Genomic DNA, 18,559 nt, shown 5'->3' on the forward strand with positions numbered 1-18,559 from the left:
CTGTTTTAAAATACCATTCATGTTCTTACATCTGCAGTTAGTATTACTGTATAGGGGAGAATCGGCAAACAGGTGGTTTTTAAACAGGATTAAATAAATAAATAAATAAAAATCATTAACTAGGCATGTCAAACACACAATCCAGCCACAAAAGCCATTTCCCACTCTTGATTTAAAACAGCAGGCAGTGTTATTAATGACGGATGCTTCAACTAATAAAGACCCTTTTCTGACAAATTTTATATGGTTTACACAGAGTTACACATTGTTTCTGCTGAGCCTTTCAGAGTAGCAGCCATAGTAAGAAATAATGAACAACTTGTTACTGCATGGACTGGTGGAAATGTATTGTCCAGCTTTCCCAAGCCCAGCTGCTGTTGAAAGTGGTAGAATCCTCACTCTTTCTCCAGTCCATAGTTTGACTGCCTTACAAAATAGGATTTTATGCTGCTAAATTCCTAACTGCGTGGCCCTATTATTGTTCAGCTATGCAAAGAAAAATGCAATCACAGCAACAGTAGCAGCAAGCGTTTTTGGGTGGAGTGTTAAATACACCCAAACCCAGACATTCTAGTTAATGCAGTTTTATAGGACAATTTTCCTACTGCAAAAAAAGGGGCCAGATGGCATGATAACTACTTGTATGATCTCTTCTGTGCACTACATTCAATGACTTTGGATTTTCAGGCTATTTATAAATGCAATAATCTTCTTAAATGCTAAATTCAACTGTGTATTATAAAAGGTCTCGTCCCTGTCCCCTCCTGTATCAGCCAAATGCTGTAGATTAAGTTGAGGATTTCGAGTCCAGGGAAAACATTGTTCATCATGCGGCTTGAAGTTTGCAGACATTTGATAAAACTGCTAGTAGGATCCGGAATATTGGTTGGTTTTCATTTCTGTACAGCTGGTTCTTTTTATAATGTATATTTAGGAACTGCTTTTATTGCTGTTGTCCTTTAACATGAAAACTCTATTATGGCAATTGTAGTAAAAAAAAAAAGTTAACAGTGCATTTTAAGCAAAAGCCCAACAGACAGGCTTTCTCAAAACTAATAGAAACGCACAAATTATTTGTGACTTAAGAGTTAGCAGCAAACATTTAGGACTATCAACTATAGAAACTCAATTACAAAAAAACCCTTTTCATTTCAGGGAAATTGGTGCTGTTAAAGGCCATGATACTGAACAGACAGGTTATTTGACAATATTGATTTGGACTCCTGTGGTTATTTCAGCTTCACCACTGCCATGGAGATGAACGGAGTAGGAAGGGACCACGAGGGTCATCTAGCCCAGGCACCCCCAAACTGCGGTCCTCCAGATGTTTTGGCCTACAACTCCTGTGATCCTTAGCTAACAGGACCAGTGGTCGGGGAAGATGGGAATTGTAGTCCAAAACATCTGGAGGGCCGAAGTTTGGGGATGCCTGATCTAGCCCAACCCCCAACAATGCAGGAATCTTTTGCAAAATGTGGGGCTCAAACCTATGATCCTGAGACATGGGCATAGCCAGGACTTTTGTGGGGGGGCAAGGACAACGTGATTGGTCAGTTAGTTATTTCTATTGTTTTACCTGACATGTGTGGGGGGGAGCTGCCCCCCTGGCTACGCCCATGCCCATGCTCTGAGATTAAGAGCCTTATGCTCTGAGATAACTGAGCTATCTGTTTTGTTTGTTCACTGGAATACACATAGGGAGTCTATACAACTGAAGGTCTTATTTTGCACAGCAATTACCCAACTGGCAACAAATCCCATTCACATAGAATGCTAAGGAGTTGGAAATGTGCTCGATTGTCACCTAGGTGAACTCCCTGCTTAGTGCAGGTTCGAGAGTCAGTGGAAGAGAAGAGAGGCTTTTAAGAATTTACTGAATTTCCTGGCACAGGAAAGATTGAAGATTTGGAGTTCGTAGGTAACAATTGAACTGCATTCTAACATCAATATGTGAATTTGCGTCAAGCATCAGCCATGGGGTTAGGGCAAATGAGCTGTCCTGGCATTTTGGAGCTGGAGTGAACACGGAAAGCCCTTAGCAGAACATGCCAAGCTGAAAGTTTTATTGTGAATTGAATTTGATCATGTTCTGAGCAGTAAATGATAAAGATGAAGAGGTTGGTGCTTGGGACAAGGAGAATCATAGAATTGTAGAGTTCGAAGGGCCCCCAAGGGTCATTTAGTTCAGCCTGAGAGATTTCGTGAGTGAATGAAGATTAACATTGTGCTCTTCAACCAATTATGTTTCTCCACTGGTGTTATGGGTATTGAAAACACACACACACACACACACACACACACACACACACACACACAGGATAAGGGAGCTTAATGCAGAGCCCATTCCCTAAGCAATTGCTTGAATGTCATGTCTACAAGAACATGTAACTGGTTTAAACATGTGCAAGCTATATCATATCATGCCAACATTCCTTTATTTCATATTATATTGATTTCACTTTCCCCCATTTACCTTATTATACTGTACTTCTTTAAATGTGGGGAAATCTTCCCATATGGTTGCAGGCAACAAAGGGAGCAGCCATACATCTTAGGAGGCCATTCCAAATCATGAATGCCATGACTAGGAAGGCCCTCTCCCAAGTATCCCCTCTACTGTATCTCCAGTCGGACCTGGAGAAAAACAGAGGCAGGTCAATGGGTAGCTGTGATTTTTATGTGGCATTCTGATCCCAGGCCTTTTAGGGCTTTAAGGTCAAAGCAAGCCTATTGGACTGAACTGGTAAACAGTGGATACAACAGAGAACAGGTGTAATATGCTCTGAACAGGCAGCTACAATCAGAACTCTCAGCCTCAGGTGAGAAAAAACATGGATGACTGAGGCTAGGCCAGGACAGCAGTTTCTAGGAAAGAGAGAGCAGGTGGCAAACAAATAAAATTCTTAAAAAGTATCCAGGCTCGGATCTGGATCCAGGAGTCTTAAACTGTGCCCATATTGCATATGACAGAATGCGACCCCACCCAGAACTGGCTGAAAACAGTGTCTGGGGTCATTAGAGCTCACTATCTTGTCTAGATTAAGTATCTGCTCATCTCCATTCATTCCAGAACTGCCACCACACTCCGATACAGAACTTGAGGAACTTTGATGGCACAGATTTTGATGGCAGGGCTGGTGCACATGGCCTCGTGGCCCCTGTACATTCTATTCCTACATGTGCTCTTTGAATGCCTGAATAGGATTTTCCTTCTGTCTCCCTTCCATATAGCCTTAGGCTGTTTCTTTGTATTTAACGGATACAGGGGATTAAAAATAATAGGATGCTATACAAAGTGCTATCCATTTTTCCAGTTCTAGTGATGGGTTCACAGTACTGTACTATGGGTCCTAAAATTAAGGGTAAACTAAAAGGCCTGGGGAGAAAATGTCTATCTATTCACCATCAGGCTCTCCTTCCTCCTGACCCCCTCCTCTGCTGGGGTTCTAGTCCAACAACACCAGGATGCTAAAGTTCGGGCAAGGCTCCTGTACACTATTCACTGGAGAATGTTCTCCTGGTTTGGTCCCCCGTTAATGAGGTATGGTGGGTCATAGCTGCGGAGAGGAAGCCTTTTCAATGGTGGCACCTCAAGGATGGAATTTTCACTACAGGGAGACTCATCTAGTGCCTTCCTGTGATATTTTTGATGCCAGGTGAAAACCTTTTTTATTTCTTCAGACCCACAACTGTGAAAACCTCTGAATCTAAGCTGGTCTTATGCCACCTTACCTGCTGTTTTATTTTTCCCCTGTTGTAATTTTGAAAGTTGTGTAATACATCCTGAACAATGTTACTTGAAGGGCAGGATATAAGCCGACAGAAAAATGCTTTAAGAGTATGATTCAGGAGTGATTATGTGGAGGAATTTTGTTTCATAGTATACATGAAGACTCTCTTACAAATCTCTGTTAATGTTACCAAAACTTCACTGTAGGCACTTTACTGAGAATGCAAGGCAACAAATAATTTTGAAAGCAAGAAGTTACCACTCATTCTTATCATGAGCTATCCTCAGTATATTTTCTTCTTCACAAGTTTGAACAATTTGTGCAAAAGAGTAGTTAGCTCTGAAAATATTGCTCATCAATTTAATTGGGTGACTCTGAACTCTAAATTTCTATCTACACTCCTTTCAGTTCCATTCATTATTGTAAACAAACAAACAAACAAACACAAAGAAACAACCCTAGGCAACTCCATAGGTGTCTTTTTTCTGAACTAAAAACAAAACAAAACCCTGAAAAGCTTTCCTCATATGCTGGGTGCTCCAAACACATAATAATTTGAGAAGCACTTTGGGGTACCTTTTCCAAAGGTATGATATCCTTTTTGAAATGGAGCAGCCATTCATAGTATTCCAAATACAGCCACACCAATAGAATAACAAAGCATTATGATGCTAGCAATTTCATTTCCAACACCTTTCCTAATCATTTAAGCCTTTCCTACCACTTCTCTCCCACTATTTATAAATCTGAACAGCAGCTAAGGAGGAAAGGGCCAATTTGGACCACCACTGCAGCACTAGGGGGGGTTAACTTTTTCACTGTATACTGTTCTCCTACTGAAATTTGCCACTGCAGATGCTAATTGCATCACAGTAAAAAATAGCTCCATGACACTTGGCGGATCTACAATGCAGGGCAAATAGCTGCTGGAGAAACTACAGTATTTAAATCAGAAGGCACTGGGGGAGAAGGTTATCTCCTACCCTGATACCAAAGTCCTGATCCAAACATCCTCCTTGTGACTGCTATTCAATTTAAAAACAACAGCAGCAACAACAAAACCCTGGAAGATTTAATTATAGATCCCCATGGTATGCCGTGGCTACATGCACTCCTTGAAAACAATGATCTTTCCATTTCATATTCTGCTAATCCTTTCATAAACAGAGCACTATTCACATAAAGCATTCTGGCATATTTCTCAGTGAAAACAACAACAACATGAAGGCATTTCCATAGGATGAGAAGGAGGGGTTGACATTGCTGAATAAACATGACATTCAAAGATAACTGGCCTAATTAACTTTAGTATCTGGCATATTTCCCCCCCCCACTCCCCGGATTCCCCCAAAGTAACATCTATGTGTTGATTTACCCCCATTTCAGAATACCAATTAAAATGAAAGCTAGTAGATGATATCAGAATATTACAAAACAAAGCAGTAACTCACCATGCTAATTTCTTCATAGAAGTGCTAATTCTCTGGACAGATGCTCTCTTTTTTCCTCAAGAGGCCCATTTCAATTTCATTTAAATATTAACAACGGTAAGGTTTCGTATTCCAACAGAAAACAAAGTCTCTATTTATAATGCCTTTTGGATAGATGCAAACAGAGAGGCTCCTTCATTGTTCCCTAATATTATTTTTAAGAAGGGGTAGTATGGGGGCACCATGCTTTAGTGGTTCCATTCTGACCTCCAGAGTAGTCATGGGAGGCTACTGTTCAGTACCATGAGGGTTGTCCTGTGGTGTCTTTTGTTTCTCAAAAACATGGCAGCATAGGCACATCCAGTAAATCAGGGTGGGCAGATTTCAGGCTTGCATTTTCTACCTTTAGAAACAAACAAGCAAAAAACCTAGAACTCTGAAATTTACCAAATGGAGCCAGGTGCAAATTAGTGGCTGGGGTGGGAAGAACAGCATATTCTTCAAATTGAGGAGCAGGATGCTTCCAAGCACCTGCTCAAGTTCACAGAAAAACACACTCCTGGTTTTCACTCTTGAGACACCACCTGCACAATATATTTAAAGTGGCATCATACCTCTTTAAGCAGTCATGACTTCCACGTGAAGAATCCTGGGAACTGTAGTTTGTTAAGGTGATGAGTTATTAGAAGATCCTTATTACCCCCACAGAGCTACAATGCTCACAGTGGTATAGCAGCCAATCCTTCTTCCTACCGGTAGTAACTCTCTTTTGGATGCAGAGTTCTGTGTTTCGATGCCTCTGAAGGCGCTGTTGCTCAGTATGGTGTTACGTCACCCAGTTTGGTGTGATGGTTCCAAACTGTACCAATTTTGACACCTCTGAAAATACTGTTGCCCAATTTGAAGGGCAGGTTTTGGTCTGCTTGGATACCATTGGACAATGTTTTGAATCCAAATAGCAGACTGAACCATTCTAAACTCTGCCTATCTGGAGATGTCACAAGAGATGGTTGCTCAATTTGGTGCAACAAACTGGGTCAGTGGGGATGTCTCTGATGATTCTGCTATTCCAATTTGACATGGCGGTTCTTAAGATGGAGGTGCAGATTTTGGTCTTTGTTTGGAAAAGGTTGGCTGCTATTTTGAATCAAGATGGGGGACCGAACCATTCCATACTTTACCATTTTGGATGGTGTGGCAGGTGGCGGCATTGTTAATGGGTGTCGGCAGTGCAGGAGCCACCCACCAAGGGTGCAATCCTGGTGATCACAGAATCATATAATTGCAGAGTCGGGAGGGACCCTGAAGGCCATCCAATCCAACCCCCTGCAATGCAGGAATCTCAACTACAAACCATGGATGCTACTTAGCTGCATTAAAATAAACTAGAGTTTTGCTGTTGTCATAGAAGATGAACTTGCATCACAACTGTACACAGATACTGCTAATAAATATGCTACTAGCACAAATGTTTTTCATAGTGGCACTGGCTACTAAATCCCCATAATTTGCTGCTGAATATTTAGCTAAAGAATAAAAAGTTTAACACACAAGAACAGAAAAAACCCAGAGAGAATAAGTCACTAATGCAGATGTTAGAATGCTGGGAGATTAAAAGCTTATTGAATCAGCTCAGTGATTCCATTTCCACAGCACTGGATTATAATAGTACACTCAATTCCTTAAGAATAACGTTGATGGTAAAGAAACAGCTGTATATTGCTTCAGTTTTTTGTCAGCCCTGTGATGCAAGGCATGATGTCATAAAGTCAGGAAAACTATGTAGTCTAATAACAAATGCAAATTAAATGGTTATGTTTATACAGTGGTACCTCTGGTTAAGAACTTAATTAGTTCCAGAGGTCCGTTCTTAACCTGAGGTACCACTTTAGCTAAAGGGGCCTCCCGCTGCCACCGCACGATTTCTGTTCTTATCCTGAGGTAAAGTTCTTAACCCGAGGTACTACTTCCGGGTTAGCGGAGTCTGTAATCTGAAGTGTTTGTAACCCAAAGGTAACATTGTAGTTGAATAATCAAAGCCCGGGGGAGGGGATAGAAAAAGGGATCTCTTTTTCTCATTAAACATACATTGTGCCAGGTTCAGAAATTCAAAACTAGCTTGCAATCCGAATTTCTGAAGCTATGCAATGGGACAAAGGCAATGGGTGCTATCCAGCTAAATTATGGTTGTCCACTGAGATCAATGTATTTAAGTTTATTGGGTGGTGCAATGGGACTTCTTCTCAAAATCTGCGTACCCTCAAAATCTGCTATAAAAGATTTGCAGAGTAGTTCTTTGGGACACGTGAGGAAAGGTGAGGTAGGAGAAGTCCTGTTGCACAAGTGGAACTCTGTGTGCAGAGCTGGATTCAACTCATTGATTCCAATGGGTATACTCTGAGGAGGACAAATGTTGGGTATCACCCTCTGTACATAAATACCCAAGTGCAAAGACTTATATGCCAAAGGAAATGGCTCTCTTTGCTCTCACTTGCAGTCTTCTCAAAGTGGATTAACTCTTCTTAGGCCCTTTAAAAATCTTTAGTCTTTTATATTGTTAACATACATTGAATTCTGAATGGTTCTCAAGGAGGTGAAGCTATCTATGAGTAAATAATTTTTTTTTTTTTTGCATTTTAACGTTGAGGATAACACTTTTCAAAAACATACTGGAATTTAATAACAAAAGCAAAAAATCCATATTAAATAATAAAAATGTAAAACAATCAGTCCAAGGTACATCAATACTGGCGATCAATGGTGATTTAAGTTCACAAAGACATCAAACTGGGATGGGAAATGCTCAGTCTCCCTCTTCTAGGACAGGGAACAGATGTTACCCTTTGCTGAAGGAAGGTCAGATAAATCAGAAAATAGCAACAACCCTGAGATGAATACATGGAAAATATTTGCTTATTAAGGCTCTGCATATAAAATTTAGGAGTGCTTCACACATTGTCAAGGACAAACGCTTCCCCATTCAGTATGCACTGCAGGAGGACGTGGCCAATTGGAAGCTCCCGGAGATTTGTACCTGTGCGCCACATGTTTGTTTTATTACGCATATTTTTTTCGGTATACAGTATTGTTTTTAGCATGTATAATATGCGCACATGCTAAAAATGTGACTGTATGAAGCAACCCTTATTTGCTAAGTGAGCCACAAGTCTTCAAGTCTTGCAGTCAAACCATGTATGCCAATCAACACAAAGATGGCGAGAATCCTTCCCCACCCTAAACATCTACAAAGGAGTTGACTGGCTTTCGAAGCACCTGAAGAATCCTGTGATGAAATGAATGACCCAAGGCATTTAATTGTTGAACACATAAAAGGAAGTATATTTAAAATAAAAAATTGGTCAGAATGTAGAGTCATTTACCGTTGAAAGGAATTTACAGGGCTGCGGCAGATGAGTCTTTTGGAATTGTTAGTTCATCGCAATGCCTAAACTGGTTTCTTCATTGCACAGTATATTTTCTCGTAAAATGTGTGCATTTTCAAAACAATTACATACATATTAAAAATCAGCATTTCTTTGCTTAAACGTAATTAAAACGTTAATACTCTCAGACAACACAGATCTGAAATGGTGAAACCAGTAATTTTTTCCCCCTCCCACCTTTACAACAAATTAAATTGAGACAAAATTACAAACACATTTCACTACATGATTATTAATAAAAATTAGGATTTTTGTTTATAAAGTTGCCCAAAATGCAAGGGATGTGCATAGGTTTTACAACTTAGTCATAGTACTTAATTTTATTCCCTTGGGTACTTCCCCCCATGAACGGAATGTACTTTGCTGTAGATTACAGTTTTTTTTCAACACAGATACACCAACAGCATGAACGCTTGCGACTGTCCACATGCATTAAGAGTCAAGACCCAACTTCAAATCTCTATAAGTTTTACAGAGTTCTTCAAAGAGACAGTATCACATTATTCGGATATTACATGAAAGTACTTCAAAATACTATTCTAAAAATAAAAAAAGCAAAGGAAGGCCATTAGAATTTAAGAATTGATCTTGTTATGATTGGGCTAATAATTTCAAATAAATAAAGGAAAGCAAGGTATTCCAATTCACAAAATCAGACTCTAAAAAGAATGTAGTGTTCCAACCCCAAGTTAAGTAACAGATCATATTATTATTAAAATAGATTATAGAAAGCAGCATCTATTTTGTGCAGTTTTAGGGGCCTTTGAAATTAAAAGCTATGATTTCCAAAAATATAACATTCCAAAGGATTGAATAATACATATATTTAAAGATACATTTTAATAAAGTTTAGGAGAACTGATTAAAAAAGATACTGTCTCTTTAAATTAGCATTTTCTCCTCCTATCTATAAGGACATGACGATAATTATAAATTTAGGTCACACTACATCTAGGTAGTCTCTAGGGGCCAAGACCTGTTGACACAAGGTCAATAACAAAGAGGTTCTTCCATGTATGAGGTGGTTCCCAGTAATGATAAAATTCTTCCGGTGATAAGATTAATACACCCAGGAGACGGGAACCCATTGTGAGGCTGTACAAACAAGCTCAATGGCTTCCTCCAGATGCCTGATTGTTTCATCAATTTCATTGTTGATAATTGTAAGATCAAAGTAGTGTGCATATGTTCTCTGTAAGATTTCAGATTCCTTTTGCAAACGCTGAAGAGATTCATCCTGCACAGTGATTGGGGAAAGGGGGAGGTGAAACACATGTATTATTTTCTTGCCATTATATCTTGCATGTGTAACTTATACAGAAGAGACTACCAAATGAAATTCTTACCTAAGAATTTGTCAGTAATTCAGTACCTTAATAACTGCCAAATTCCACTTAATTTGTTATACAGTTTGCCATATTCTTAGGTTTCTCACAACACAACCATACACTTAACTACTTTCAGGGAGACTTAAATGGACAAGGAATGAAAATGAGAAAAAAGGATCAGCATAAACAAGGACCAAGGGGTATGGAGGGCTATGTCATTAAGGACAACACACCACATACAACCTGCTTGTCTTCTGTCAAGCATTGATTTAAGGCATGTGAGCAATCTAATTCATTTCAGTGAAAGAAGCAGATCTGGACGCATAAAGGAACGTGAGCATGATCCTGTTGTCTCTTTCTAAATTGGGGCAGGGGTGGGGCTAACCTGTGGCCTTGCAGATGTTACTGGATTCCAACTCCCAACAGTCACAGCTAGCATGGCCCAAGGGTCAGGGATGATGGGAGCTGTAGTCCTGAAATGTCTGGAGGGCCCCATGTTAGTCACCCCCTTATTTAAATGAATGGGACGGCCCTTGTGAAACGTGTGCTTAATACACACATACAGGAAGTTGCCTTTACTCACAAAAAAATTGGTAGATGGTGTTGACTAAAAGGAATACATTGTATGCTCTCTGGTACATATGAACTACTAAAGTGTATTAGAGAACAGGGGAGTTGGGAAAACATTACAGGATCATATTTAGTTTTTCTGATGTGCACACTTTTGCAAACCCTTTATAAGTGTGGGGAACCTGTGGTCTTTCAGATGTTGGATTTTCAACTCCCATCAACCCCAGCCAGCATGACCAACCACCGGAGAGCCGTATGTATCCCACATGTGCTCTAAACCTATAAATGCTGCTGTTGCCTTCACAGGGACAACCCAGCCCCACCCCCAATAGGAGCAGCCTATGCACACAAAGAGCTTCTAGTTTGGGTATTGTGCATTAGCAACATGAGACCTGTGGTGTCAACTAATCCACAGATATATTGCCCCATCTTCATTACTTTGGCCTATATGAAACTGCCACCATGGGAAACATTCACAGATTGACACACATTCTGAGAAGCTTTACTCTGAGCACTTGTTATTTCCAGTTGTACCACACTCCTCCTAAACAGGCACGTATCAGGAAAGGGAGGTGAAGCAGAAAAGTACTAAGATTCAGAGCCAATGGATTCAAAAGCCTGGCATGTTATAGCCACACCCTGGTGATACAATGGGCCTTAAAATGATCATGGTGTAAGGCAGGCACCCCCAACCTGCAGCCCTCCAGATGTTTTGGCCTACAACTCCCATGATCCTTAGCTAACAGGACCAGTGGTCAGGGATGGTGGGAATTGTAGTCCCAAACATCTGGAGGGCCGAAGGTTGGGGATGCCTAGTGTAAGGCAAAGAAAGCGCAGTTGTTCCTCATTAGTCTATGTATCTACCATGGAAGCTGCATTTTGGGCTTCAGGGATATAACATTTCCCTATCAACAGAGGCAGTGCTTTTTTCTGGCAGTACTCAACAGTATGCAGTACTGACCCCCCTCTCACCAAATCTTGCGATAAGGTATATGGAGGGTGGGGAGAGCAAGCAAGCAAGCAAGCATGGCTAAAAGGGGGATTGCGAAAAGCAGGAGGCTGAGGCAGCGGCAGTGAGGAAAAGGAGGCCCTTGTTTGGGGCTGTAGTTGCTGCTCTCAGTCAACAGGTTGCACCATTCCCCCTCGACTGCCCTGCAATGCACACTCTCCCCCTGGACATGCTCCTATGCCGCTGCCTTGCAGTGCTGCAAGCGTCCGAGCGAGTGAGTGCCACTTCCCTTTTGTCTCTGCTTGCTCTTTTGCATGTCTGCGGGGCAGGAGGGAGAGAGAGAACGGGACAAGGCTCCACCGTCCTCCATTCTGTGGCTGGGGCAAGCCGTAGAGGCGAATGCGGATGGTGCAGCTGGTGGCTGGGAGGAGGGGAAGGAAGGAGAAGGGGAGGGTGGGACATTGGGTAGGTGTGAAGAAGAGCAGAAGGGACAAGGTTGAGGGAGAGGTTGGAGAAGTGAGAGGGGCACACAGTGGGCCTTTAATTAATGGAGGGGGGACAGGAGAGAGTGTGTGAGAGAGAGAGAGAGAGAGAAAAAAGGGAGGAAGAGAATCATGGTAAGAACTGTCACCCCTTTTTTCTAGAAAATAAGCACTGAATAGAGGTAAAAATTTGGTAAAATGAAATATTTCCTTCATACATTGTTACTGAGACTCCTGCATGGACTGTAACCTGTGCATTCACTGGTCTGTGACATCATTACCGAAATGCAATTCTTGTTCCTGTCTATGTCTGGTACCTTTCTACTGTGCAACTTAAAATAATACGGATTATATATTATTGTTTCCTAAGCTGGTACTTACAGGCAACTTTCTGCACCATTTTGGCAGCTAGATAAAATTAGTACAAGTGCAAGAAAATGAGAAGAAAAGAAAAAATGATAATTCAAGAAAAATAAATAAAACAAGGGCAGTCATGTAGGAGGATATGTCTGTGACGTCACCACATCTTACACTTATTTTCATTTCAATTTCCGTCTCCTTTTGTCAGTGAACAGGTGCTTGCTCCATCTTGGAATCACGAGTTCAGCATTTTGCTTTTTATAAAACGCAATTATTAAAATATATTCAATTACACCTAGACACCAACTATTGACACTTGATACAAAATGAAATGAATAAATAGATCTATATGGAAGTTTTAAGCAGCTGGGCTTGGACAAAGTAAAAAAAACAAATTTCTACTTTCCCAATAAATGTAAGTATGCTAAAAGTTGTTTTAAAGATTAAAAGGAAAAGAAGCTCTGATAATGTCTTAACATCACAAGACATTGTCCAAACTCAATCTATATCTTTAAAAAGGTCATTCTCTCTATCTGTGTGCAAAGAAACATGATGTGAACTTCCAATTAGGGACAATCAGTGACACAAAACAGAGAGGCAGACTTCCACCATCCTCTCATGCATTTTCAGTGGAAGATTGTGCAGAAATGAGTGGTACAGACATGTCCTTAGAAATATGTGCTTTAAAGGTAGGTTTTAAAACAAGGTATGATAAAGCAGGTAAAGAAAAAGGGATATTTATGCAAACGATGATTTGAAAGGAAAATGAATGAATGGGCATAGTCTTAAACTTCCGTTACAGTACAGTACAAACAATAATGAATATAATATTTCTTCATCATCTAATGGTTCAAGATTTCATACATCACTATTATCTATCTTATTAAATTCTGTCAAATAGGGATGGAGTTTCTGCTTGTACCTATTCTTAATGGGATTACATTGCAAAAGACTTACCTCGTTAATGCCTGGGGTAATTGTAGGTGCAGCGATAAAAACAACAAAAGGAGCAAACTCTGCAGTCCTCAGGACCTTCAGGGCCTAAGGAAAGAATATTTTAGGAGGAGGAGCATGGCATACATTGTAATACATGTGAAGACAAAACATGATTCTAGATCCTTTTAGAAGCCAAATTGTAAGTTGATAAGTGTTTCCAACCTTGCAATGCCCGAAATGTCTATGCATTGTTAGAACTCATTTCTGTCAAGGGTACTACTGAATGTAAAAAATAAATTAAATATAATACAAGGGCCCCCAATTTTATCTGGGCTTGGCAGGCAGACACTATTTGTGGTTCCCACTGACTCCCACCTGTCCTCTGACTTTCTGTTCGTATCAGGCATTGGTGACACTTGGAAGCAGGCCAGAGAACTTAGGAGAGCGAAAGCAAGAGGGGAAGAGATCTTTACCACCTTTGATTTCTCTGTGATGCGCAGAGAACTAGGTGAAGGGGCTTTCATTTGCTACTAGGTAACCAGGAATAGCAGGTATGTGTAACTCCTGCTGACTACCAGGTCGCAACAGTTGTACATATTTGATATTGAAGACTTTGCAAACCAGTACTCAAGCTGATATTACTGTACAGTATTGCAATTTATACAATCCACAGTTTAAAATACAGTACTGTTTCCCTCTGCAACTCTTCTTACTGGTGCTTGAAAAATGGCAAGAAACACTTTGGGCTATGTATGAAGTCTTTTCAAGAGCCCTGCCAAATTTTAATATTTAGAGAGGAAATGTTCCCCCACAAGCCCCTTAGCTGCACCTTTTCCCACTGTTCAGAGCCTGTTTATCCCTCTACTGCTGATTCAGTGGCATTTTATATTCCCCAGGTTCTCTTCCCTGAATGATCCCAGCTGATCAGGGATCATATTGCAAAGGCAATGATTTCACAGACAATATGGTTTGGCTATGTGTCAACCCACATCCTAAACTGGTCTGATTAACTAAATAATTGGGGGCACCCTTGGAAAATATTGTCACACACTGTTGTGGCCCACCTGGGATGTAAAACACACTGCAGATGGACTTTTTATTTCATATTTCTTTTTGCAAGAGACAAAAATGTTCATAAAAAGGATACATAGCTCTATTTCATTTTATGTGGGGAAATGTCATGTACTTTTCATATATACCAACAATTTAAAAATCAAGTTCATATATGAAGAAAAGCTCATTAACATATCAAATGTGTTAATTTAGCAAAAAAAATAAAATCATGTTAGAAATCTGTAATACAATGAGTTACGGTAGTCACTTCTATATCTACCTGAGGTTCTACGTCAAGTATTGCAATTAATCCCTGTTCGTGGATCTTCCGTATTGTTTCCAGTTTTGTCCCGTACATTGCATCTTCATGGCTACCATATTCCAAATATTCGTTGTTTGAAATGTCCTGCATCATTTGGTCATGTGATACGAAGTAATAATTCTTTCCATTCTCTTCATCTTTCTTTGGTGGTCTGGTTGTATCTGTAATTACAAGAACACTGTAACTAGCTGTTTGTTCACTCGTCATGTTTCACACCCAATCTATAATACAGAATGGCTGCCAATGCTGTCCATGAGCAAGTGGAGCAGACGTCTGCTCATGAAAGGGGACTTTAACTTCCCCTCAACCCCTTTGCAGCAGCTCCTTGCATGCCCTCAAAATCTGCTCCACAGGATTATAGACCGTCCATATATTCTGATGCCAAAGACATTCATAAGTAAATATGGTGGACTATTATTTCCGCGAAGCTACTAACATGAGTTTGACCAAACTGCAGAAGGCAGTGGAAGACAGGAGTGCTCTGGTCCATGGGGTCATGAAGAGTTGGACAAGACTAAATGACTAAACAACAACATTATTTTTCACCTTCATATATTTGTATTTGCAAAAACTACCACTAATTATTTCAGTATTTTTACATTGGCTTCTCAAGCTATGGAAAACAAAAATGATGTTTTTTAAAATTGCAAAACACTGAAGAAAACCTTTCTGAAAGCAATTCTTTAGAATAATTTTTTAAAATGATTTTATTACAAGCATAGCAGCCCCATATTTTTACTATCCCCAGTTCATAATATCTCAACCTCAGAAAATGTATAGGTGAGTTAATGTTGTAGTTATCCATAGGTATATCTATTGTAAATGTGGCTGGGTGAAAGTTTCACATTTGTACTGTGAGAAGCGGACAGCCAGGGAGTGGTGCTAGGGCTGGAGGTGGAATGTAATCGGAAAAAATGACTAAATTTGCCACAACAGATCACAAAACGGTGTGAATTTATGAGGATAAGTATTTTGCTTCTGCACTAGGGTTCTCTGGTGCTGTTGAGATATTCCTCTTCCACAATCAGCTGGAAGGGGTACAGTATATGAAAGAAGTTTCCATTGAAACTACATAATGCTATAACCCCCATTATAATTCTGCAATGCCCATTGCTTGTTGTCAGGGCCCACTCTAGCTGGGGTGTCCCCCCTCACTTACAGAGCCAACAGACACCACCTGTCCTATGAAGAGGAAAAAGAGGGCTTGCTCTAGGTGGACTGCCCAGGGCCCAGACACAAAACCCTTTTGAGGAGGAAGAAGAGGGTGAGGCACAGAGAACATTAGGTCAAGCAGTCTCCTTGCCCCCCAAGCCAACTTTACATCTTGTATCATTTGTTGTAGACCTTTTAAACTGTAAACCACCCTGGGTGCTTGGGCAGAAGGGCAATGAATAAATAAAATAATTTTGCACACAGAAGATAGTTGTCGGCAATCTCCGGTAGTAGATGATGTGAAATATTTCTTCCTGAGATCCTGGAGAGCAGCTGGCAGAGTAGAAAATATTGGGATAGACAGCAGAAGCTGCCTTCCACTAGTTTAGATCATTGGTGTACATGGCTCAGGTTGCTACTCTGAGATTGGGGTTAGGGTGCAGGGAAAGGAAAAGTTGAAATGTCTGTATTGAAATGTGTTCAAAAAACACACAGCCAAGGGTTTTTGGGTCAGGAAAATTGTACAATTGTTGGGAAGTAATAAATTAGGTACATCATAATAAGTAGTTAATATGCAGCTATCTGCCTCGTAAAACAGTTACTTACGTGGAATAGGGTATGCAAATCTGTCTGGATGTTTTGTGATTAGTGTATTTTTTATATGTCGTCTCCCAACACCATGTGCTCCTACAGGAAAGGAAATGTAATATTATCACAGAGATTCAAAATTATGTTGTTTAAATTTCAATTATAGAACAAAAATTATACTCAAAATTACCTAGTAAGACTAGTGTTTTCCTTTTGAATGCTGGCAATTTTACTACTTCTTCGTACGTGACAAGATCTAATTGATCAAACACTGAAACAGAAAACAAAAGCCAGAAATAAGGTGAAAAAGCATAGTGAATCTACCTAATTTTCCACAAATGCCAAATTTATAAGCTAAGCCAGTATTTTAACCAACTATTTCCTTCTTTCAATTTATTAAACAAACAAATTTTGCTTCAATATTAAGATCATATTTCAAATTGCATGCTTAAGAATTTGAGATCATGCACTATGCACGTTACAAAAAATTAGTGCTTCTGGAAAATTCTGGGATTCCTGAAAGTGAGTAATAAAGTTTGTAGACAGATGAATACAAATATGAGAACATCTACTTACACAGACAATAAAGATTTAGATTTTATCAAAACTATGGAAATGCATTAAATTGTTTGGTTTTATTGTTTTACTTACTCTTCCATATACATTTATCAGATTAATTGTAAGTAGAGTTCTCTTCACACAGAAGTGCTAATTTTATATTAACATGCTCTCTAAATTTCAGATGGTGAGTAAAGATCTGATGACAGAGGATGGCTTCACGGCACACTATAAAACCACCACCATAATTCAAGCATTTAATAAAATATGACTCTAGTAAAGGTTCTCAATTTTCCTTATGTTTACTGCAATGCTACCTCAAACCACTGTTGATTGCTGTGATACAGCAAATCATATTATCAACCCTGTCCTTACTTGTGGCCAATAATGACAGGTTTCTGGTGTTTTAATAATTTCTGTAGAAAACAATTGTCAGTTGAAGGATTTCGGCCAATTATAAAGGTATATTTGAATATTTAAATTATGATGATGTTAATAGTGAAGAAGCCATTCTATTAAACATTGTCTATACTACTATGATTTTGGAAGGAAAAAAAAGGGAGGTCTAACAGTAAGCATGGCTTAACTTTAATCAATTTATTAGAGTACAGTTTTAAATTTAGATTCAGAACCAGGACATCCAAACATTTTTTCAGTCATATGTCCCTGAAAAGCTGGAAAGACTTTTCAGGACAGGACGGTCAGTGGCTGCATCCAGACTAACTGCAGGTGTAACTCTGTCCATAGTACTCTCTTGCTAGAGGAAGTTATTTTTGTCATTTGTCAGTTTTCCCATTCTCCAGGCAGCCTCCTCTGCCTTCCTCCCAACAAGCTGCTCTGGAGGACCAGGGGAGCCTCGGGCTAGGAGGGTTGCAGAGGGAGTGGGCAAATGAGTGACAATTAGCTCCTCCCCTTCTTCCAAGGGAAGTCTCCACTGGAACTCAGCCCATTTTGGCCAGCTAAAGGTCCCCTTTCATTTGTGGAAGGCTACGTTTGGACCAAATCTATTTGATGCTTATCTCCAGGTACAGCAATATTATGTCAAGAATGTTAGGAAGCTTTCAGTTTGTTTGTTTTTAAAATAAACCCCACACACCATATAGCTGCTACGGTGACGGAGGTGTCCCTTGAGATCAAAAGGTGGGGCATAAACACTTGAATAATTAAAAGCCAAGATCTACTTCAGCAAGCGAAACATTTTAGTTTCAAAAACATTTCCAGGCAATTTTTAGGTATTTTTTTCATAGGATATTAATATTTACATCTTTAACATTTCTTCAGAGCTATCCCTAAACGTGTCTCAAGAACTTATATTGCCATGTACCAAGAAAGTGTCTCAGTTATATCCTCAGGTAATTAAAATCAAAGAGCTTGTTCTACAATATCCCACCTAAGTCGGTAACTAGCCCTAATTTTTTTCCCTTCTGAAAAACTTCACTCCAGCTCCCCAAAATAATTTATCAGGCCCTTGCTATATTTGCTAAGAGTAGAACCACCCTTAGTGAAAACAGAACACAGTTCCTTAACTACAAAACAAACAGAATAAAACATTCTGGTAAATAATCATGACCACTAATAATTTCAGGGTTTCCAACAGAAATGAAGAAATGATTTGTAAACACAAATTCAGGAGTACATGGACACATTTACAGACTGA

The 18,559-nt window shown here is 39.7% G+C and overlaps 1 protein-coding gene across 5 annotated transcripts in view; it reads right to left on the reverse strand.

The window, feature by feature from the left end:
• Positions 1–7,816: 7,816 nt before the first annotated feature.
• Positions 7,817–18,559, reverse strand: part of CASK (calcium/calmodulin dependent serine protein kinase) — a 121,964-nt gene continuing 111,221 nt past the window's right edge. For all 5 annotated transcript variants that reach the window (XM_035116666.3, XM_035116665.3, XM_035116664.3 and 2 more), the window contains 5 exons: positions 16,535–16,615; positions 16,363–16,443; positions 14,563–14,765; positions 13,251–13,334; positions 7,817–9,841 (listed from right to left, as the gene is read on the reverse strand). In XM_035116666.3, coding sequence (XP_034972557.1) covers positions 9,665–9,841; positions 13,251–13,334; positions 14,563–14,765; positions 16,363–16,443; positions 16,535–16,615 — 626 coding nt within the window. In that variant the 3' untranslated portion in view covers positions 7,817–9,664. The remainder of the gene's footprint in view (positions 9,842–13,250; positions 13,335–14,562; positions 14,766–16,362; positions 16,444–16,534; positions 16,616–18,559) is intronic.

Source organism: Zootoca vivipara, chromosome 4 (assembly GCF_965207765.1).
Source record: "Zootoca vivipara chromosome 4, rZooViv2.hap1.1, whole genome shotgun sequence".
Lineage (NCBI taxonomy): Eukaryota > Metazoa > Chordata > Lepidosauria > Squamata > Lacertidae > Zootoca > Zootoca vivipara.